This window comes from Manis javanica, chromosome 10, assembly GCF_040802235.1.
Source record: "Manis javanica isolate MJ-LG chromosome 10, MJ_LKY, whole genome shotgun sequence".
Taxonomy (NCBI): domain Eukaryota; kingdom Metazoa; phylum Chordata; class Mammalia; order Pholidota; family Manidae; genus Manis; species Manis javanica.
The window spans coordinates 112,506,725-112,530,810 of NC_133165.1; the positions used below are offsets into that span (position 1 = coordinate 112,506,725).

The window sequence follows — 24,086 nt, forward strand, 5'->3', positions numbered from 1 at the left end:
AAAGTAGCAGGCTGTCTCTGGGTGCTGGTGTTATGGTGGATTTCGAAGGTTATTTTCCCCCTTGGAAATGTCCTGACCGCAGCTTCCTCTTCTCCAGAACCAAAGGCCCACCCGCACCTCCCTGTGTGCTCCCTCTAAGAGCTGCCCTTCAACTTGAGGACTGAATGGGCATTTTTGCTGTGTCCACCACCCTTGCCCTGATTCCTTTGGTCAACTCTGGCAGTTTCCATCATGGAGAAACACACATCCATGCTGTGAGTGGCACGGCTGAGCACAATGGTTTTGATAGGCTGGTTTGTTTTTCTGTCTTGGTAGCTGTGGGGCCCTGGGGAGAGCACTAGAGGTAGAGTCGGGGCCCTACAGTTTGGTCCTGCTAACTATAAGGATTTGAATAGGTCATCTTCCCCTTGCTGGACCCAGGTTTCTTCGTCAGTATGATGGGGACATAATTCCCACCTGATGGACTATGAATGGTGACATTGTAAGAACTCATCTTTACTATGTGCCCACCACCATACTGGACACTTGACCACATTTCATTCACTCTCACAGCAGCTTTAGGAGGCATTACTGTCTCCACATGGTGAAGAGAAAGGGATGTGCTCAAGGCTGCACAAAACACCTGGCAGGTGGGATGTCTCAGCTGAGACCAGGCTGAGCTGGGTGAGCAAGGTACTTGCCGCAGACACAAATGTAGGAGGGCACCATAAAGCTCAGTAATCAAGATAAGTAGCATTTCAATGTAATATTTTTAAAAATCAAAATTGATGCAAAAAAAATCTATGAACAAAATATCAAAAGAAATTAAAGACAGGATCAATAATTGTGCTGTGGTGAGTAGCCATATTAGAGCCCAAGGCAAAAGGAAAAATCTGTCTTTCTAGGTGCTGTGGTGGAGTATGGTCCATTCCTTAAACAAATGTATTGTGCCTGACACTGTTCTGTGACTCTGGGAGCTGGCAGGGCCCAGACCCCTCCCAGGGCTCAACTAATCTAGAGCAGGGTGAGATGTTGGGAGGGGTGCCTGGAGCTGCCTAGATTAGTCTGTGCTATCTCAGAGCCAGACTGCTTCCGAATTCCTAGGAAACTGGTTGAATGCAGATAACCGGGGCCCACCCCTGGCACTGGGATCCAGAAGCTGTAGGATGGGCCCACAGGGCAGGACAGGTTTTGTCTCCTCGGATTAGGTCCACCTTCCCAAAGACAAACAAAGGTAAGCTCCCAACAACAGCACACCTCTTCTCTCAGGGCCGTTTCACTGATGAGGCCCCGGGAGCCCAGAGGGGAGTGAACTGCCCTGAGACACAGACCCAGGAGGGCCATGTGGGGTGGCCCTTGTGGCCACCAGCCTGTCCCTTTAATAGGAGGCTCATTCCTGGCAACTGGTGCTTGGATGGGGCCTTGGGGCAGCCCTGGGGAGAATGGGGAGCAGGACTGGAGAAACTGGGTTGTGGAGAACTGGCCAGAAGGGCGTTTCCAGAGGATTGAAGGCAGTGATGCCTGAAGGCAGCAGGCCAGAGACCCTAGCCTGGTGGGATCCTGCTCAGGAAGAAAGACCTTGGGCTCTCCCGGACCAGACAGTTGGCTGAGGTTTGCAGGTAAGAGGCTTCTGGGCTTGGTTTGAGCAGTATAGCTCCTACCTTGGGCCAAGAGCCCTCTGAGGGGGGTGTCCTTATATACAACTTCCAGAGGCAGTGCTGATACCAGAGAGGTGGAGTGGTTTTCCAGTCACAGCACAGCCAGGATTCACATTCCATCTGCTCCCCTAAGGCTCCTTGGTGGGAAGACAAGTTCAACATGTTGCTGAGTGAGTAAAGGGGTGTTGACCCTCTTTTCCCTGCCTGGAGTGTGACCTTTTGAAGGCAGCAGACCCAATCTGAGGGGCAGCCTGGATGTTGTGTTCAGTGGGTGTTCAGTGAGCTTGACGGTTCCTGGGGCCAGCCAGGTGAGCCTGGGTGGGTCCCGCCCACACTCTAGGCCTGTTGCTCATCTATAAATGGGGCACCTACTGCCCGCCTCTCTGGGCCACCAGGAAGATGTGTTTAGAGAAGCTTGCTAAGCAGTCAGGGCTTTTGCTACTTTTAATTCCATTTTAGTTCAGGGGCAGTGGGAGGCTGGGGAGCCTGTGGCTGTTGGCAGCTTTCCCGGCAGTTTTTTCCTTCATTTTTCAAAATGTTTGTAGCACATAAAATGTTTTCAGAACAAACAAGTCCACTGGATTTAAACGAGCTGGAGGAAGCGTGCTCAGAGATGGGTTGTGGATTGGGTGAGCTGCTGTGCTGGGTTGGCAGGACCCCTTGAGGCTCCCTCAGCTAAAGCCAGTGGGGACAGGGACAGCACTGCCCCACCTGGGGGAGTGTCAGGGCCAGTGGCCCGCCCTCCCCCAACACCCAGGGATGGTGATCTCTGTGGATCAGAGCTCAGTCCCAAGACTGAGAACTTGGGCAATTCTCTCCTAACCTCTCAAGCCAGTGGGGGGAGGGGAGTCTTGCTGGAAGAGGCCTTAGAGACTATCTGATTATAGTTTTTCTGCAGAAAAAACTGAGGCTCAGAAAAGAGACGGCCCTGATCAAATAAAGTATTGGATTCAGAGGCTCAGTCCAGACGGGTCTCTATCCAAGTCCAGGGTTTTTATGACCTATGCCTCGCCTACTGTGTTGACCTGGTGAATTGATTCACTCAGCGATGCCAGCTTGTGCCAGGCCCTGCCCTTGGAGTGTGTCCAGATGGCAGGAGTATGCCAGGAGGCCCCTCCAGGAGGAAGTTGAGGTGGGGAGAGCTCAGGAAGGCTTTGTGGAGGACATGCTGGCACTGGGCCTTTAGTGCTGTGTGAGGGGTTGCTCTGAGGATGAGTGGGGTAAGGATTCAGGTCCAGCAAACAGTAAACTGAGGCCAGAGATGGAAACCCACTACAATGATATGGAGCCACACTTGCAGCAGAGTATGGGGATTGGTGCTGTTTGGGAACAAGTTTGAAAAGGGCCTTGACAAATGTGAGGACCAGGAGCTCGGTTGTTGCCTAATGGGCTCCGGGGAGCACCAAGGGGCTGAGGTGTGTCGGGAGCAGGGAACGCTCATGGTACCAGAGACAAGCCCAATTTGGTGGTGGGCTGGGCTAGTGGGTACATAGCGCCACCTGGTGTCCACCGCTCTCACTGGTGTGACCTTGCAGGCTCTCTCTAGCTGGGGAAGGGCTGGGACCTCTGCAGACTAGGCTCCAGGGCAAACTTGTGGACCAGGACTGGTCCCACAACCCCTGTCCCCTTCCAAAGCAGCCAGGCTCCGTGGTCAAGGGCTCACATTCAGTGATCTGCCAGACCCCTACCGGGCTCTTTGCCTGCTCTCTCAGGCCAGAACCCCTATATGAGTGTGAGGAGACGTGGGTCTCAAGATCCAACTTGCCAGCCTGGGCAGGCATCTTCCTACACCATCATCCCACTCCAGAGCACGTCCCAACTCCAGGCATACATCTGTGATGAGCAGTCCACCCTTACCGGATAGCTTCCTCAGACTTTGGGGAACTTCGCTATAATGTTCTCTCCTTAGAGCTTCCACTACTGATTACCACCAGCTCTACCCCTCCCCACTCCACGGTCCTCTTTCCACCTTGCTGGGGCCACACAGTCCTTTACTACATGTCGGAAGAACAGAGCCAGGTACCACACAGCATGTCTTGCAAGGATCCCAAATCCACAGAAGCCTCTGCAAGGATGTTGACAAAATGCTAATATCTCTTAGGATGATGGAATTTTAGATGACTTTGTCCTCTCATCTTTGTACTTTTATTGATTGCTTACATTTTCTAAATACATATTATCTTTATACTTGTAACCAAAAAAAAAAATATTTCTGTTTTGGAAGAAACAAGAAATCTAAGCACCCCCAAATCAAAACTAGAGTAGCTCAGTAAAGCTCAGGGGAGCAGGGCTGGTGGTGACAGCCTGTGGTCCCTATGGCTCTTGCCTGTGCCTGTTTCACAGGGGCCACCAGCTCCTGCCTGTTCTCTAAGGTCCTGGGGGCAGGGACCAGACCAGCTTCCAGGGCCTCTTCACACAGGGCACATAGCAGATGCACGACACACCTCCTCTTTCCTGACAAGTGCACTACCCTCCTGAAAGGGTTTTGCTGCCCCTATTCCCCTGCCCCCACCCCCCAGTCGGTTCTTATCACAGCAAATCGACCTGTCATTCTGTGACCTACAAGGCCCTGAACTGTCTGGTCCCCCCACCCCTCGGCCTCTCCAGCCTCAACACCTTCCACACCCCCTTTGCTCTCTGGCTTCCAGCTTCTCCAGCATTCTTTTCGCTCTGCCTGGTACTCTGCCCTCAGATCTGTGCTGTCAGCTCCGTCTTGTCACGTCTCCAACCACCTAACACATATTCCCCCTTGCACACTGTGCCGCCCCATCTCTATTTCTTTCCTAGCATGATTGCTACCCGAGATTACCAAACTCCTCTACCTTTTGTCTCTCAGCCTCCCTAGAATATAACCCCTGCCCGGGCAGGGGTCCTGCTCACCACTGAACCCCTGGCACAGAGCCCAGCACCTTCACATGCAAAGCTTCCCAGGAAATGTTCATGAGGTTGGAAGAATTCACCCCAGATTGACTTGCTCTGAGTCAGAAGCCCAAGGGTGAAACATCTGTAGCACCTTGTCTTATAAACTGTCCTTTGCCAAATTACAAACTGGATTTGGCCCTTAGCCTGACATTCACTGAACATTTAATCTGTGCCAGGCACTGGACAAAGCACTTTACACTTAACTCTCTCCAAAACCACCCTGTGAGATAGGTTCTATTTCCTCTATTTTACAGATAAGGAGACCAACAGACTGGCCCAAAAAGTTACAAAGTTGGGAGTTAGACTCAGGTGGTGTGATCTGAGAGCAGGTATTCTTAAGGGCTACTGCCTCTGAACAAGTCAGCTCTTGGGAAGCAAATATGTCAGTCAAAGCCACCTACCCTCTGTGTCCTCTGGAGAGACAGAACCTCTTAGTTCATTCTTAAGCTAGCATGTTGGTAAGAGGCAGTGCCTCAGTGATGAGGTCTCAGCGATGTGGAGTAAGGTGGTGAGGACATGGCTGAGATTCCAGGGCTCTGCCACTTGCCACTTGGATAACTTAGTTTCTCTGCAACTGTTTCCCATCTGGAAAATGGGACCATTCCCACATCTCGCATCCACTTTGTGTGAAAACACCCAGCATAGGCCGCTTTGGAGTGGAAGGTGCTCATTTAAAATGGGCCGACTAATCCTGCAGACACCTACAGCCAAGCGGGTGTGTCTCTGGTGTTACCAGGAGGCATTCAGAGAGCTGGCCACCCACCCCAACACCTATTCAGTGAGGTCATGGTAGCAAGGTGGGGAGATCCTTGGGGTCATAGACCCAGCAGATAGCCAAACCAAAACAGGATATGAGCACATCTTGGTGGGTTCAGACATCCCCCAATGACTAAATCCTCCAGGACCCAATCTCAGAAGGTGAGGCCAGCAGGGCAGGCCTTGGAGCCTTACTCCACTACCAGCTGCAAGGTGACCCTAGGCAAGAAGTACTCTCTCTAGGCCCTTTCCCCATCTTTACAAATCAACAGTGAAAGTCATATATTCTCCCCTGCTATTGTGACTTCTTACCCACAAGGCTAATAACCAAGCAAAGGCAGAATATCCAGAGGCAGCAATGTTAAGTTCAGAGGGAGGCAGACTGAGAAGCAGCCTGGGGTTGCTTCATGTTGGACGTATACCCAGACCTTCAAGCACGACACAGATGCAGCAGGCAGAAATGAGTTTATTGCATTAGAAAAACACCAAAGAAAACCAGCAAATACCTCCGTACTAGACACAGTTATTAGTTGGACTTCGAGGGCAAAAAGCAATCTCAAAGGTACAAGTTTTATCCGTACTAGACACAGTTATTAGTTGGACTTCGAGGGCAAAAAGCAATCTCAAAGGTACAAGTTTTATTTCTGGGAGGGGAGGACTCATTCCTCCTCCTTCCCTGTCCCCTTAAACCAAAGGGCCTCTGTGGGGGTGTCCGCGGTGCCGTACAATCACACACACGGCTCATTTCGCACTCCACTGGCCTGCGCACACCTGGGTGGAGCTAGCTGGTCACAGTGAGCATGCTCCTGAGGTTCTGGAATAGACAGAGAAATGCGAGGGTGGGGTTGGGGATCCTGGCCTGGCCCAGGCCTCAAGGTGAGTGACAGTGGGACTTGGCTCTTTAGGGAGGACTTGCCTGCCTGCAGAACTCTGTGAAGATTGCTTACTGATCCCTCCATTTCTTCCCAATCCCCAGGACACAGGCATTGGCACAGATGGCTGCTGGGCAGGAGGGGGCACTGTCAATGAGCCGAGTGACTCAGAGTTCTCAGGGGAGCCACTTAGGCTAACTTTTCAGTACAGCCCTGGGTCTGGAGGTGATAGGTGGGAGGAGAGACAGCAACTGTCTGGATGTGGGGGAGGAGAGGGAAGAGGAGCCTGTGATACCTAGCGCCCTCTGATAGAGCTGAGAGCTCTGTAGCAGGAGCCAGGAGGGCTGGGCAAGGCAAGCTGGGAAAGGAGAGAAACCTGGGTGACAAGCAGCGTGGTGGCCTCCCAGAAGAAACCCAGGCTGAGACCCACTCTTCATGGGCCTTATTCTGCTGGTAGGTCAACATTAAATAACCTTAAATAAATGCTAGATAGCAAACCAGTGGGTCTTGAGGAGAATTAAACTGCTCATTGGTTTGGCCTCCAATCTTAAAAGTTCCAAAATGTCACTTGACATCATAGCTGGTCATCACAGACATGCCCCTGTTGGGTCACAGGCAAACACTAAGGCAGAATAATGTCTTCTCCTAGAGCTGAGACACGGGTAATGCTAACTTCCGTGGCTAACAGCAGAGATAGGAGAGGAGGCCAGAGATGAGCAGAAGCTTTTTGCAGAGGAAAGGCACCTGCTCGAGGCCAGACCCCAGAAAGGAGAACGTATTTCAAGTCTCAGAAGTGGCAGAAGCCATGGCAGGAGGGGCCCAAAGATGCCAGGACTATGACTCAGCTACCTGGCAGCTCTAAGTCGTCCTCCACAATCACTTCCGCAAAATACTAATTTAAGGGAGGCTCACATGAAGAAGGGCAATCTGGAAGATAAGAAACTTCCAGACCATTCCCTGCCTATAAGCTCCTAGCAGCAGCTTATGAGAATGCTCACTCATGCCCTCAACCATGCTTCCTTACAGTCAGAATGGCAAAGGAAATAACACGTGCCTTCAAAACACATTCAGGATAATGTAAAAATCCCTATCAGAAACAGCCCTAAGTTTTGCCACCTTGATTCTTTCTATATCAGGGATATTTTCTGTGAACAGGGAATCATCTTCCCTTGGTCCCTAGCCAAATACTGCATATTGGTCTGGGTGGGGTGCGTACAGTGACTGCAAATAATCTACATTATCACTTATAGACAAAAGTCCTGGGTCTCAGCCACTCCAGCCCAAACCTTTATCAATTAAGAAAGGTCAGCTATGCTGAGGAAAAGCAGCTTGTAGGCAGCAAGGCAGCTTCTCCAAAACTGAGGTCAGAGGGTTGGCAATCAGTCTAGGTGGAAGGAGGAATGGCTTCATCCTGTTTACTCTGGCCTGACACTTGCTGTCACTCTCCCTTAATCCTGAGGCTTCCAGTCACTCCAGCTCTGGCCCCATGGCCTTGCTTGGGTTAGGGGAGGGAGGGTGTGGCTACAGAGTTCACTTAGGTTGGGTTAGTCATCCTGAAACTGGCCCCACATGCACCGAATCCTGTGGTTCATTTAACGCTAGAGAGTACCTGCTTCTGGGCTGTGGATGTAAAACTCACCTGGGTTCTACAGGTGGTGGCAACCTGGGTAAAGCGTGGGTGTTCTCTCTAAGATGACGCTTCCCCAAACAGTGCCTCTTGCTTTCTGCTTAAACCAACCCCATCCCTTTCTCCAGTGTGGAGGATGCTTAGGAAGTAGTGTCAAAAGTGAACTCACACACAAGACAGCCATAATAAATTAGTAAAATACTATCAGAAGGGATGGCATTTTGTTCTGTTTCTTAGCAGCATAGTCCTACATAGTCTGTTTGCAGTGCAGCCTGATAATCTCCTTCCCTGGGATATTTAAAAAGCCGTCCCCTGGTTGTTAGCTCTGGTGTAAAATCATAAAATAGAAATCTGTAGGGCTTCTTGTTTTGTTTAAAAAGGAAAAGCCCTGGAGAGGCAGGGGGGTGCCATGCGGTCCTGTTAGCTCTGGCCGCTGGGCCGGCCCACAGGGCTCCCGCCAGGAGGCTGGATCTGGATGGAGGTCAGGAGGGGCCGCAGGGTCTGTCCAAGGGGCCTGCGGAGAAAAGAGACCCGGAGTCGGGGTGGGCTCTCGGGGGTAGACTGCAGCAGCTCTGCCCGCAAGTGCACCGCACACCCAGCAGGAGGAAGGACACCTTTACTTCACCTGGTGTTCCCACTTACCTCACACGTTTTTCGCAGAGATGGTGATCTCCAAATAGCCTGCCCTGCAGCTTTACTCCTGGGGTCCCCCGCTTCTGGAGATGCTACCCCCTTATTACCTTTCAATCTAGATCTTGGTTAGCTGTGGTTTGACAGGCTGTCTACATACAGGCAACTAGAACTTTCTTTACTTTTTGTATTTGTACCTTCAATTCTCATGCTATGAGAAGATAAAAATAAAGTTTACATGAGGAAGCTGAGGCAAAAGAAAACGAATATGAAAAAGATAAAGTCAAGACTGAGGATGGCACACAACTGGATTCCTCCAGGAACCGAGGTCTTCTAGGGAGCAGAGGAATACAGGGAACATTCAGGAAAAATGACAAATGCAGTTGCCAGGTGTTAATGCCACTCTCTAAAGGGCTCCCAGTTTGCTCTCAAAGTAGCTTAGCAGGGAAACCCCTGCAAATACCCTTGTTTTATACTTTCCAGGATTACTGCAACCTTACATCAGGTTGCCCACAATGCATCTCAGTACTGGCTTTCTTTTTCTGTCGTGGACACTTTCATTTTTGAAAACTGTCCCAAGTTCAAAGGGAATGAAGTATTCCAAAGCATAAACAGATGAAACCAAGAAATATTAATCCGAATTCAGAACAAGTACAGGAACTCCACCCATCCACTCACAGCAAGAACATTGCAGCTCTTCAGCTTTGCTCAGGGCCCCATCACCTAGATCCTTCGGCGAGGCTGTGAGGTTTAACATGCTCACCAAGGAGCAGGAAGGCACCATGGCTGGGAGATGGAGCTCTCCTTACCAGTTTGACACACTAGTCTTGTTGGCTATGCAGGTTTTCCCTGAGGGGTTCCGCCCCAGGTGTGAAAAACAGCTCACCTTGCTAAACCTACTAAACCTGCCAGGATCCCTGCTGGACAGGCCCCAGTTAGGAGAAACAGAGTCAGCAAATGGACGTGGTCCTGGAGTGGACAGAGGCTGCCTGAACACAATCAACAGCAAAAGGAAGGAGGAGTGTGATGGCTTTGGGTATGTGTCGTCCTTTCAGGGACACTGCCTGGATAATGGTACACAAAGCATGGATGACACTGGGGGTGTTGGTTGGGGGCTCCACAGTGTTCTGCACAGAGAAAACATCTACTAAGGGCTGACTGTGTGCTGCAAGGGACGAGGGCATGTGGGAAGTTGTCTTTGAGGGTCTCAAAGAGGTCACACTATGGGAGAGAGAGACTAACAAATAATAGTCACAGAACAAGTCACCCTATTAATGTCTCTGATCTACTGTCTGCTCGTCTATCTTAAACTGCATTTTTAATGGGTACTTGAGGCGTGGCATGCTTCATGTGCAATGGGCAAGACAGCTACCAGGATTCTGTACAAATACCAAAGCCAGTGTCAAGTGGTTTTCTAAGTTCCCGGTTGCGCTCAGGCCAGGGCAGAGCTGGTCTGACTCCAAGGAGCATGAAGGCAACACAGATGAGCACAGTAAGAGACGAGAAGGGAGAGTCAGAAGCTGCCATCCTGCCAGGGCCCACCGGACTCAGGAGGATTCTGCTGCCACCAGGGGAGGGCAGATGGGGGCCAGAGGAGCCACACTGACTGTACATGGGGATTTCAAAGGCGGGGCAGAAATGGGGGCCACTTACGTGGAGAGAACTTCAGAGGGAAGGTCAGTGATGTAGGAAGGGATCTTCTGCCCTGTTAGGAACTGTGCCACTTCGTTGCTGAAGGTGTTACAGTTGTGTTCAAAGAGGTTGTAGGCCTCACCTCTGTGCAGTGTGAGAAGGTTTGGAGAACAGGTGAGAGAGCCAGCAAGAGTGTGTACGAAATAACAAACCCGGACCCAGAATGGTGGGCACGGCTGACCTGAGGACTGTGATTTCCCTCTCTTATCCTCCAGAGGGCTGTTTGATTTGCCACTCTGGACCACTAAAAACAGATTTGTAAGCAAAGTATGAAATAAAAATAATGGCTCCTTTACTGTTTCAGGAGAATCTTTACATTCACAAAAGCAGAGCTCTAGGGCTAGAGGTTAACACTTCTTAAAACTGACTAAACCTTTTTTAAGAGAAAATCTGCTCAAGTTTGTATTTCAGCCCAACCCCTCCACGAACCAACCCTGTTTTTGATACTTGGCCAGTATGGGCTACGAGCAGCATGTGCTGAAATAGCAGCAGCTGATTTTAATCAGGAGTAACTAGCCCTTACTTTCCTCAGCGTTTCAGCAGAAGGTATGCTGGGATGGAGTATCTGCCCCAGGGCAACGTGAGCTTTTTGTGGCACAACCGCCTTCTCTCCGTATTTACTCACTAACTACTGTGCCAGACCTTGTATGAGTGTGCTGGGGAATATGACCTGGTGGCTGCTATCGGGGACCAGTTACCTAGTGGGGGAGACAGATACAACTAACCCACACCCCTGTCCCCACTCACCGGAACAGGGACTCCCCCAGGGAGGACAGGTACTCCAGGAAGATTTCTTCTGTGACTTCTGTGCTCCCCACATCAACCACAGAGTCTGGGGGCCCAAGCAATGTCCCTCCCTAAAAGAGCCAGCCCCAAGAAAGTTATTAAATCACCATCTCCATTGAATTTTTTGAGGTGGCTTCCCACTGAAGACCACAAATGCTCTGTTCCAATAACGGTTAACTTTCAGAGCGCCGAGGGCAGACGAAGAGTGTTATTTCCTCCTTGTATCAAGGCTGCAATGGCTTTGAGCTTCCCGGAAACTTTCCATTGCCATGTGCTGGCACCATGGCTAAGAAATCAGGCTTATTTCCGATGGGGCCCTGGGAAGTTGAGACTTTTGTGGGTCAGACTCCTGGCGTTGTCTACCCCATCTGGGTGCTAAAAAGATAGAAACCCAGAATCTGAGGTCTCCCCTTATCCCCAACATGCCTGCTCCATGAGGGTGGAACAAGACCACACACCACACCCTTGACAGGCCCTCTCTCTGTATCTATATTCATAGTGTATACAGCCAATTTTTCTTGTGACACACTTGAAATCTCTTATAACACTGGGAAAATGTGAAGGACTTTGAAGAATCTGGTAGGTTAGCAAATACTCCCCCAACTCAGTTCTTTTTTGGTCTGTAATGCTTATCTAACGATGGTGACAGGGTTTCCCAGGTGAGGGAGTTAATGGTCCCCGAAAGTCCTACATAAAACTCTTAAGCATCACAGATTAAAGGAGAGACTGAGGCCTAGTGGGGAAACCAGCTAAGTGGGAAGACCAGGATCTGAGGAGGACAGAGCTGGGAATATGCTGGACAGCAATGGAGAGGACCCCAGAGCACAGCTCCCTGAAAAGATCACTGTTTCATATAGTAACTCCTGAGCACCTACTATGTGCCTACCATTGTTCTAGGCACTGGGGAAAGCATTGTAAGCAGAATAATTATGGTAGTCAGAGAACCATTAGTCTGAGTTGCAAGAGACTAAGAGGTCACTATTTGACTCCCTACTATTCACTGATAAAAACAAATATATATTGAGAACTTACTATGTGCTGGACCTTATGCTAGGATGGGGGGTACAATGTGGACAAACAGATGAGATTCTTGCCTGCATGGAGCTTATAGTCTAGCAGGGAAGGCAGACAAAAAAGTCCCATAAACCAATGTATAATTATGAGCTGTGATAAGGCTCTTGCTGGGAAAGCACAGACTGCTGTCAGTACATAAGGCAGGGGATACTCCCAGGTTAAAGGCTCAGGGAAGGCTTTCCTGAGAAAGTGACACTGAACTCGAATCTGGAGGAGGAAAGGCATAAGCAGGTGTTAGGCAGGTGGACTGAGGCCAGAGGTCAGGTTTCAACGGCAGGTGTGTTCAAGGAATGAGGAGAGGGAGTGGTGGGGAAGCACAAACCTGAAACAACTCCATCTGGGAGGGACCCAGACCAGACCCCACAGGGCCTTGGAGCCATGCTGAGCACCCTGGTTTTTATCCCAAGAGCAACGGGAAAGGTCTGACAAGCAGGGGAATGCCATGATCAGATTTTCATTTTGAAAAGAGCCTGCTGCCTCCTGTGTGGAGAGGTGACTGAGGAGGAAGGGAAGGTGTATGGCTGTGGACTGGGCTAGATGTGAGGTGGCCCGGATTCAGATGGAAGCTCTGGGGAAGTGGGAAGAGATGAAAAGAGAGAGGCTGAGATACGGTACATTTACAAGGTGGACCTGAGTGTGTTTAATGAAGGATTTGTTGGTGGGAGCCTATGAGAGAAGGAAATAAGAATGAGAATCAAAATGAAGGGTTGTTCGTCTTTGCTACAGCACCCCCTGTGACAACCCCTACATAGCTCAGAGAGGCAGTTTTTGGAAAAGAGCAAAATATCTTTGGGCTTTAGAGGCAGAGAGACCTGACTTGTAGTACTGGTGTCACTTACTGGTCATGTAATGGGGCAACTCCTGTTCCGTCTCAGAGCCCTTGTTGTTCTGTTCAGCCTAACACTGGCTGAGCTCACACTCTGGGCCAGGACCTGAGCTGGACAGAAGAGTCAGACACAGTCTCAGCTCACAAGGAGCCTGCACTCAGCCTAGTTTACCATACCATGCTCAGCGTGACACACAGGAACCCACGTGCTGTGGAGGAGGGCAACTGGCTGGAGGACCTAAGAAGAGTTTTCTTGAACTGACTCTTAAGATGGTTAAGAACTATGCCACAGGCCTCCATACACTGGGCTAGAAGCCAGAACACAGAGTGGTTCCTGTGCTATAGGAACCCCTAGGAACCCGAGACTCCAGGACAGGGTGTGGGGGAGGACACTCACCGGGGGACAGCTGGAGATACCGTCACTGCTGAAGAAAAACTCATCCTTGTGCACAACTATGGAGGTATGCCTGCAAAATAGAGAACAGGAAAAGCCAGAAAACTTAAAACTGGCCTGAGAAAAAGCAAACACCACATCGTGAGAATAAGTTCTGCCTCAAGGATATGACTTATAAGGCTAAGAGCCTTATAAAACTAATCAAACAAGGTTAGACAAATGGCATGGATCAGAGTGTCTCACTTTGGCACTGTTGATATTTGGGGCTGGATAACTCCTTGTTGCAGGGAGCTGTCCTGTGCGTTCCAGGATGTTTACCATCATCCACCCACTAGATGCCAGTAGCATCCCCTTCAGTTTTGACAATGAAACATGTCTCTAGACATTACCAAGTGTCTCCTGGGTGCAAAATTGACCCTGGCTGAAAACCACTGCTGTAGCTCATGTGAGCAGAGGGGAGTCCCTAGAGATTCACCCTGATTTGACAGATCAATCAATGAAATAAAGCTCTGCAGACCAAGGTGTGTGCCCAGGCTTTCTAATCTAATAGGAGCAGTAGAGGGAAGGGCCAGATGTTAAGTGCGGCTCTGGTTCCAGGTGAAGATGCTTATATTGCTTGGTTCGAGTCAAACAAAGCAAAGGGTCATTCTGGTCAACCCAAATGTCAGCAGGCTCTAGGAGGCCAGACGGAATACTGACCTATGGTTTCCTCATAAAAGGAGCTGAGAGTTCAGCCACCACCTGTTGTCTGACGGGGGTGGGTTCCAGTACTGAGAGACCAAAGTAGATGTGCTTTAAGACAGACCTGTGGGGCCCTGGAAACTTCTGTAGTTAGAAAGCTTGGTTGGGGATGGGCATATCATGCTGCCTTTCTTTAGGTCAGGGTTTCTTACCTCCACACAACTGCCATTTTTGGCTGGATAACTTTTTGTTGTGAAGGGCTGTTCTGTGCAGTTGAGGATGTTTATAGCAGCATCCCTGGCCTCCACCCACTCACAAAAATGTCTCTAGACACTGCCAAATGTCCCCAGCAGGAGGAGTGTCAGGGGGACAAAATAACCTTTAGTTGAGAACCACTAGATTTCTGATACACAGAGCTACATTTCAGGATGGAAGCCACAGATGGGACCCTGAAATGCACAGGTACTGCTGTGTTTCATATACCAGTCAATGTAAGGAGTCCCACCCAACTTACCAGATGCCTTCCAGTTGTTTCCCTGTGGAGAAAAGAAGAGATTTAGCCTATTGGAACTAGACTCAATGGCCTCCCAGCCTGAGTAAATGCAGAACATCACTCAAACCCAGAGTATCCCATTAAAAACCTCTTTGGGGACTTTGTAGGAATTCAGTTCTCCTTAGGTCGTGATACAGGTATGCCGTGCTAAATAAGTTGAAAAGTGATCAGAATCCTTCATCAGAATGCAAGATAAAAACACTGACATAGATGTACCAATTTTATGTCTGCTTTTCTTTGTTCTTTGGGGTCAACTTTGCCTGTTTTAACTTATTTCTCTCATCTACAGAGACCATAGTAAAACAGTAGTATAGAAAAGCTGTTACCCTCTTCTTCATTGAACATATGTGAGCCAAAGTCCTTTACCAAATGACAGAGCAAAACTTTGCAAATACTATCCATTTGCATAGTCAATGTAAATGTATTCTGTACCTTTTTATGCCAGAAATGATGTTAGGTAAGGAAATGCAAATAGGAACAGATCACTGTGCCGCTTTCAAGGAGCCCAAATTCAAGTGGAAAGAGACACACACATAACTAACTAAAACACAATGTTGATAGGCTCTATAAGAGTGGTGGAAGTAAGATGCTACATATAATAAAGAACTACCTTCATAAACTGTAATTCAACCTGTGAACAAGTAGGGGTGTTCCAACCTGTGGATGTTTCTGCCAGAAGAAAGAGTATGTGCAAATGCACAGTTATGAAAAAGATGAAGGTCTTGCAGGGTAGAGCAAAGGGTGCAGGGATGGTAGTAAGAGGAAACGTGGCCAGCAAGGGTGCCATCAAAGAGGGAGAAGCCTGGACAGAAGGCTGTTCTACACTGGGGCTTTGAAGGGTGTTAGTAGGGTGCCTTGATCAGATTCATGTTTTTAAAAGATGACGAGAGGCATAGAAGATAACTTGGGGCAAAGAGAGCAAAGACAGCAGACTAGAGCAAGCAGGTCTCTGCAACGGTCCATGGGAGGTACTACATAACAGTGCCAAGGATGAGGAGGAAGTAAAGACGTGACAGAGTTATCAAACATCGCTCACTCACCTTTGATTATAATTCCACATTAACTATTCACTGATTGGTAAATTTTACTTTCAGTGTTTGCCCTGAGACTTTCTAAAGGATGAAACCCTAAGCACTGTGAGGAAGGAGAAGTGATAGGCCTGCACTTCTCCCTTTGCCTCAGGTACACTATTTCCTTTCCTAGGTGAACTATGGAATTTACCTAGGAAATAAATGAAATAAATATCTTGCTTCTTTAAGAACACTTTTTTAAAGATAACAATCTAATTTCCTCTCCTAGAAGAGACAAAAGGATGGCCCCTCCATGGCTACACCTTGATGGCTCAGCATGGTGCCATCAGAGACATTAAGTGTAAGACCAGGTGCAGACCCTGCTTTTCTGCCTTCCTAGCAGTGGGTCTTAGGCAGGTTTACTCAACCTCTGAGCCTCAGTTGATCAATACAGAGCTGTGACCAGAAATGGAAATGCAGATTTGTGGAGTACACAGAAGTTTGATGAATAGAGACTATATTAGGTATAATGGCCTTGAAGAAAAGGGCAGAAACCTCCAAAAGATAAAATAAATTCTACTTCAGGATTGGTGGGTAAGATGTAAGAACAGATTGCAGTATCTAGCAAATTAACATGAAATGCTGTGTCTGTTTTACATATAAACATTTCATTCTATACTGTTAGTGTTGCTAGGCTAAGTGAAATAATAAGGAAAATGAAACGTATCAGAATTCTCTCTCTATTCCAGTTGGAGACCAGTCTGCTTTTCATTAAGAGATTCTGGCCCACAAGATCACAAAAGGACAGAAGGATTCTGGCCTAGGGTTTCTGGGGTGGCCCCTTAGAGACTGTGGGGCAGGCTCTGCTCTTGTCCAAACTGAGCTGAAATTCCACAGAAATAGACTGGATGCCAAAGGGAAGGGGTAACCCATTTAGGACAAGCACCATCAAATGGACTGAGTGTATTTACATCCTTTCTTAAAGTGCTTCAAAGTTATCCTATTCTCACATCTTTACATGGCAACGTAGGGCAAATGTTTATTAACGTCATTTTACAAACAGGTAAATAAGGACACAGGTTTATTGGGCATAACAAGAAAAAAAAACAATATGACAATGTACCTGTTGAAGCAGCTCAGGTGGAAATGTAAGGGTGGCTGCTCAGTGGCCTGCTCTTGGGAGGAAAAGAACAAGGGTGGTGGTCTCCGCAGGGTGACAGGTATTGGGAAGTAGGACTGAACTGATTTTAAAATTTTGGGGGCCAGACTAGGGGTGGGAGTAGGCAAGTGGAGGTTGTTTGAGACTAAATTAGGGCACAAAGCTATTTTGGAACATGAATTAAGCTCAGTGGGTAGAACAGACTATTTTCTCACGGGGTTTTTTCCTCAGCAAGGTGGGAGAGTGGATGGGTCAGGGCTGCATGTCTCCAAGCTTGCTGGCACATCCAATGCACTGATTTTTTAAAAATTGAAGTACAGCTGGCATACAGTATTTTATTGGTTTCAAGTATACAACATAGTGCCTGGACAGCTTTTCATCATGCCTAACAAAGAATATAGAGTGAGGTTTGCATTAGTCAGCCTTCCACTGATGGTAACAGTAGAGTATATTAAAGCCAAGGAGAAAATACTCCACCTACCTCCTCATCAGTTACGATGGATGCAGCGTGTGCACATAGGCATACGTGCTGGTTGTAGGACATGCTCAAGATCAGCACCTGGAATACTGCTGGTGCTAAATAAATGTCTGTCAATAAGCATAGAGTGGCTGATGGAGATGGGGCAGCAGGGGCCTTTGTGCAGGCAGCATTAGCTCATCGGTATAAATTAAATGAAGCCCCAGCTTACTGCCCAAATTCCTCACACCAGTGAAAAAGTGTTTTTAATTGTCAGTGTTTTAATCTGCCGGTCAGCTTGGTCAGTTGCCAGATTGCCAGCAATGTGAAGGGGTTAATGTCAACTTTAAAAATCAGCTTACTCTTCTCTGGGACCACTGGATAAAAATTGAATCCTAGTGGGAAAAGGGAAAAGGAAACATTTGTATACCAGAAGTAGGCCTCTCTGCCAATATTGTAAAAAAATGCCTGTGGCAGTGAGGCTTGCCCCTCATCGAGGCAGAGAAAGGTTATCACCAACTCAAAATACACTACGTTATTAAAAACAGAATTTTAAACCTCAAAAAAGGTAGATTTAAAACTCCCTGATACTCTAGTGCTAGGATTCCTTGTAGCCAGAACAGGATTTTTTCCTGATATAAAGATGATTTGAGTTCTTTTCTTCAGTACTGAGAGTTCCCTTTTAATCACTGCTTGTTTTTTTATTAGTCAGGCCTGTAGTAATGCATTGGGGTAGGTCTACAACATCCCACTTTTCACTCAGTTTGTATTTACTGAATGGGAGCTTCCAGGCCAGTTGGGGGAGGACGCAATTACAAAATAGAATGATGAATGCTCTTCTGAACCAGAGTACAGGGTGTTACCAGCACATAAAAGGGACAATGGCCAAGAGTGGGAAGTGGGGGTCACAGCAAGTTTCCTAGAGGAAGTAATGTTTTAGTTGAGACCTCAAGGATGAGCAGAAGTTAGCGAGGCCAAGAGTTGGGCAAAGAAAGTATCCCTGGCAGAGGGCACAGTCTCTGAAAAGCCTAGGGGTAACAATGACCTGCCCAGGCTCACTCCTATTAGGGTATACAGCAAGCCCTTCTGTACTGGGGCTCTGTGAGAGAACCCAAGGTATCTATTGGGAGAAATGAGAAAACAGTCACTCAAATCATTTCTGTTAGGGCTTAATTCCCTTGTGGAGCGCAGCTAAGAGAGGCACCTGTCAAATAGCGTTCAGCATGTGAGGACAGGTGAGGGTGGGGAGCAAAGCAGAAGGGTCACCAAGGGCCTTGTAAGCCATGTTTGCATTTTGCCATGAAGAGACTGCATGATTACTAAATTGATTCACTGGGTGGATATAGAATAGTTTGCACAATGAACAATAAAAATCTAAAACAAAGCATAATAGATGGCATTAAAACAAAAAATCCCTCAGATTTAAAAAAATCCTAGTTAATCTTTAAGCTTGAGTTCAAGTCTCAATCATTCCTATATTCAGTATTTATGAGCACAAGCTCTGGCTAGCTGCTGGGGACACAAAGAGGCATGATACAGAGTCCCTGCCCTCTAGGATCTTAAGTCTCTTGCTTTAGTCTTTCTGACACATCTTGCCCACCACAACCTCTCCCTTCTTTCAAGGCCTAAAGTAATTACACAACACTCACTCATTTTGGCATCTAGTCTTATTCTCTTTTATGCTGTTATCTAATGTTGCATGTGGACCTACATTATTTTTAGTGAAATAACTCCTGGAGGATAGAATTCATGTCTTTTATTTAATTACTCTTTGCATTATAGAATTAAACAAGGAACTGAGCATGGAGTAAAATATCAAATATTGATTAGATTGAATTCTGCCAAAAAATACACATCTATATTCTATATCCCTAAGTCTTTAAAGCTGAGAACAATTTTGGGATAGGCTTATAAGGGAAAATAAATGTGATCCCAGGATACATGCATGCACACAAAACTTCAAATCAACAATCAATCAACAAAAGTATTTCTTAACACAATTAAAAAAAAAACACCTCTGCATTTATCTCTAGGTGCTTTATTATGGAAAGAGGTTAAGAAATTTAAAGAGCAGCTAAAATTATTATGAGGAACTGAATAACTATTATAATAGCTAATTATCTTAGGCAAATGGTAACTATAAAAAAGAGGTGCAATCAGGCTGTCTGCTCAACTGCAACACTAAGGATAGTTCTGGGAACATTTTCATGATGAGTGAAGGACCTTGGAACAGTAATACCTTTGTGGAAACAATTTTAGAAGACTGGAAACTGAATAAGGTAAAGCTGTGTAGTCTATACGTTTCAGGGGAGAAGGAATTACATTGGGCTTCATCCAGTCTGAACATGACTTGTGACAGAGCTAGATGAGGTTTTCTAAAGAGGAACCATAACAAGAATAAGATGGTACTACTGATGAGGTCACATGAATTTAGTTTGGGAAAATGAAGGCTATGAGGGATGATTATTTTATGATTATGAATGTCACATACACAAGAACCTAGATTTTTTTCTCATCCAAATTTGAAACACTCGGGCCAAAGATGCCTTTACAAACTTGAAAAAATTTAAGGGGAACACATTACACAGTAGAGGTAGTATAGCAAAATGATTGAGAACATGACTTGTGAAAGTCAGACTGCCTGTGTTCATAACCCAACTCTGTCACTTACCAGCTGTGTGACCTGGGGCAAATTTCCTAATGCCCTATATCTCAAGGTTTCTCAACTGAAAAATGGAGGTAATAACACAACCTAGCTCACAAAATTGTGGTGAGGATTTGAACACATGCAAAGTACTCAGGAGATAAAAGGGTCTGGTACATGGTAAGCTCTCGATAAATTCTAGCTCTTTACTACACTTCTAGAAGTCATCACAAAAATTGTGAAACAAATTGATTTTGTAAAGGTTCAAATATGTTTAGGAATGGGAAATCAATATATGGCTATGAACAGAACTGGGACATACCCAACTTTAAGGTTTGTGATGTCTGGACAGGATGACCCCTAAGGCAATGCCCATTTTCCTTAAGTTAACTACTCTAGGAAGTAATGACTATTAGTTTTGGTAGCTTTTTCATTACTTTTGCAAAGGCATAAAAGCAATATGGGAAAAAGGGATAGAGAGGAGAGAATCAGATCTGCAGGCAAAGTGATATTCTCAGAAATACCATTGTGATCAGATGTGCTAATGTGGTGACGCTCCCGTTTTTGGCTGAGTTCTTCTAGGATTTCACATCTATTAAAAGGCAACAGGTAGGGGGTGGTTGGCTGGCCCAGCACACCGCCTTCCATTATGGCACTTTCCCCTTCACCCACTGTACTCCACAAAGGCTGCCTTTCGGTTCCAGGACCAGGCTCTTTCCTGCCTTATCCCCTTCTGTCTGGAACACTGTACCTTCTTCACTACCTTTGTGTGGTTACTTCTTCCTTACCCTTAAATTCCCAACTTAAAAGTAGCCACTCCTGAGGCCCTTATAAAAAGTAGGTCTCAAAATATATAAAGAGCTCATGTGCCTTAACAAAAAAAAAGCAAATAATCCAATTAAAAAATGGACAGAGGATCTGAACAGACACTTCTCCAAAGAAGAACTTCAGATGGCCAACAGGCACATGAAAAGATGCTCCACATTGCTAATCATCAGAGAAATGCAAGTTAAAACCACAGTGAGGTATCACCTCGCACCAGTCAGGATGGCCAACATCCAAAAGACAAACAACAAATGCTCGCGAGGATGTGGAGAAAGGGGAACCCTCCTACACTGCTGGTGGGAATGTAAATTAGTTCACCCACTGTGGAAAGCAGTATGGCGGTTCCTCAAAAAACTAAAAATAGAAATACCATTTGACCCAGGAATTTCACTCCTAGGAATTTACCTTAAGAATGCAGGAGCCCAGATTAAAAAAGACATATGCACCCCTATGTTTAATGCAGCACTATTTACAATAGCCAAGAAATGGAAGCAACCTAAGTGTCCATCAGTAGATGAATGGATAAAGATGATGTGGTACATATACACAATGGAATATTATTCAGCCATAAGAAGAAAACAAATCCTACCATTTGCAACAACGTGGATGGAGCTAGAGGGTATTATGCTCAGTGAAATAAGCCAGGCGGAGAAAGACAAGTATCAAATGATTACACTTATCTGTGGAGCATAAGAACAAAGCAAAAACTGAAGGAACAGAACAGCAGCAGAATCACAGAAACCAGGAATGGACTAACAGTTACCAAAGGAAACTTAATCTTTAATCTTGAGTTCAAGTCTCAATCATTCCTGGGGAATGTGGGGTTGGGGGATAAGGGAGGGGTAAGGGGATTAAGGGGCATTATGATTAGCACACATAATGTAGGGGGGGCACAGGGAAGGCAGTATAGCACAGAGAAGACAAGTAATGATTCTATAGCATCTTACTATGCTGATGGATAGTGACTGTAATTGGGTGTGCAACAGGGACTTGATAAGGCGGGAATCTAGTAACCACAATGTTGCTCATGTGATTGTATATTAATGATACCATAAAAAAAAAGGTCTCATTATTTTGTCTCAGCACCCAGTTTGCCTCCTGCACAGCCTAGCACTTACCACAATTTGTAATTATTTTATTTATTTGTTTTTAATATCCTCCCCACTAAATAGCTCCAAGATGGCAAATAAACATCTATGTTTAATATATCATCTTAAGTTAAGCGTAATACATGGACTAGCACAGAGCAAGCACTCAAAAAATATCTGTTTAATGAGTCATGAAGCAATGACTCCTAGGATCCCTTTCCACTAAGATGAATTTTTATCAGATAACATAGAAAAAATTCCCAGTGTAAAGAGGGAGTTGTTTATTTATGGGTCTGGAAAATAAGTAATGCCTTACTATGATGAAACTAACCAGATGGCTCCATTCCAAGTTTAGTTAAAACTTGACTGATGTAATGTATTAGTGACTAGCACCTTCCCCAACAGTGACTTTGTAAGTTTTGTTTTCAGATTTGCCTTACGCATTCTAACAACTGGTGTTGTAGGCCCAAACTTTTGTCCAATAATGAATTGGTTATATAACAATTATTTGAGATTAAAAACACAGATTTTAAAATCAAAACCCCAGAAGATTCTTATTTAGTACTTGTGTAATGAGGCTCTAGAATCCAAATATTTACAACTGTGCTTATTTTGAATAGATAATATATGTGTGTAGAATAAAATCCAAAGGTACCAAAAGGTGTATAGCAAAGCCTCTCTTCCACTCCTGTCCTCTGTCCATCAAGTTCCCCTTTCCATAAACTACCAACTGTTACAATTTCTTATGTATTCTTCCAGATAAATATTTACCTAAGCAAGCATGTATAAATTCTTTGTTTTAAACACAGTCCCCTATTTAAAAAGAACTGTTCTAATTTTGTGTTTTCTATTCCCACGTAACAATGTATGTTGAAAATGAAGTTATCTGTATTTTTAACAAGTATCCTAGGGGATTCTCATTTGAAGCCAAATACAGGAATCATTCAGGGTTAGGAGGTAAGTTCAACTCACTGATACATTGGAAAATCAAGGACATTGAAAAGATGCCCTCAAAAGTAGCCTTGCTTACTTGACCCCTGCCCTCATCTCTTCAAGATGAACTAAAACATTCTCTAATGTCTCCATAGAAGCCAGGAAAAAATTAACCCTTCAGACGGATTTTCCCAAAGTTGTTCGGTTTTTAATTTCTGTAATCCTTTCACCTGACCCATTGTCACCTGAAATCACAAACCTGACAATTTTTATGTTATACAAGACATTTGTTATTTGGGTTATAGCGACGTTTGACCTACACTGAGCTAGAGCTGATTTTCTCTCCCAGCGGTTAAGTAGTTTAATGGAGCACAACCGAAATACTTACCTTACTAATCCTGACTGACACAACCGTGTGCAGTCCTCCCCTGGAATTGTTTTCTTGGGCAATAGCAATTTACTTAGAAACTGTTGAGAACATTAATTGTCAGGTCGAACTTGGTGAATTCTCTTGTTCGGGCTCCAGTAGACCCGACTTCACCTCTATCTGGGGGTACAGGCAAGGCCCCCGCGCAGCGCTAGCTTTCTCTTCCCACCTACCCCAGACACTGCAGAGTTTCTTTTTGGTACAGAAGGAAGGCTCTCGGAGGGCCACCCAAGAATCTCCTCCGCAGTGTCCCTTTCCTACTCTGGGCACCGCGCGGGAGGCATCCCCACCTCCCCTGTACTGCACTGGGGAAGGAGGGTAGAGGCTCCCAAGCGAGGCAGGGGACCCGCCGGGCTCCAGCGCCGGCTTACACCTCGCGGCTGAAGGGGCTCTTAAGGGCCAAGGGAGGGCGTGACTCCTCCGTCCTTTCTCCCTAGATTCAAACATTAAGACGGGAGAGTGGGGCTTAAGGGGCCAAACCTCAGACCCCTCCTTTTTCCATTTGGGCTTTTCTCCATTCTCTGGGCCCCGCATCTCCCCTTGAGCGGTGGCCAGGCTTCTTCACTCGGCCGGCCGGCCCGGCCCCCTCTCGCCCACCTCCGACCCTCCGCCAACGCCCTCACCCAGCATGATGGGGCTGAGCCGCCGGGCCAAACCCTTGGACAGGTCGTACACGTAGAGTTTCACTGGATAGACATTCGGCGCCTCCATCAGGACCCGTGGCGGTGGGGGCTACGAAGTCCCTCGGGCACCCGGCAACAGCTTGGACCTTCCCGTACCTGACGGGGGTGTGGTGCGGAGGGAGCGGGGGAACCGAGCCCGGACCCGGCCTGAGGGGCGGGGGAAAGGGGGTCTTGCGCTGCTCGCACCCGCGCACCCGCGTGCCTGCCACCGGCAGCGACTACTGAGAGGTGACAAGCGGGGACGGGCAGGGTCCGCGCGAAAGAGGGGACGTCGGCGGGGACGCACTCTCGCGCATGTGCTTTCGGTCCAGACGGGCGGCGAGGGGCGGGATTTTTGTGGGATGGGGCGGGGCTTTGGCGGACACTGTGGTGATAGTTTGGCAAGTGTGTTGAAAGCGGGCGGCCGGGGC

At 47.0% G+C, this 24,086-nt stretch overlaps 2 protein-coding genes across 4 annotated transcripts in view; one reads left to right on the plus strand and one right to left on the minus strand.

Moving 5' to 3' along the window:
• Window positions 1-24,086, plus strand: part of XRCC6 (X-ray repair cross complementing 6) — a 48,706-nt gene that overhangs the window by 1,546 nt on the left and 23,074 nt on the right. The window lies entirely within an intron of this gene.
• On the minus strand, window positions 5,764-24,034 carry DESI1 (desumoylating isopeptidase 1). 3 transcript variants are annotated; one of them, XR_012121619.1, is made up of 7 exons: window positions 23,617-24,030; window positions 14,412-14,433; window positions 13,220-13,289; window positions 10,884-10,993; window positions 10,098-10,220; window positions 7,827-8,328; window positions 5,764-6,129 (listed from the first exon to the last, which is right to left on the minus strand). XR_012121619.1 is itself a non-coding variant. In XM_017664475.3 (6 exons), the coding sequence occupies exons 1-6, from the start codon at window positions 23,702-23,704 to the stop codon at window positions 6,105-6,107; spliced, it is 438 nt and encodes a 145-aa protein (XP_017519964.1). In that variant the 5' UTR covers window positions 23,705-24,034; the 3' UTR covers window positions 5,764-6,104. The 3 variants fall into 3 exon arrangements, 2 of the variants coding, with proteins under 2 accessions (XP_017519964.1, XP_017519963.1); XM_017664475.3 differs by lacking the exon at window positions 7,827-8,328 and having other exon boundaries at window positions 23,617-24,034; XM_017664474.3 differs by having other exon boundaries at window positions 5,764-8,328.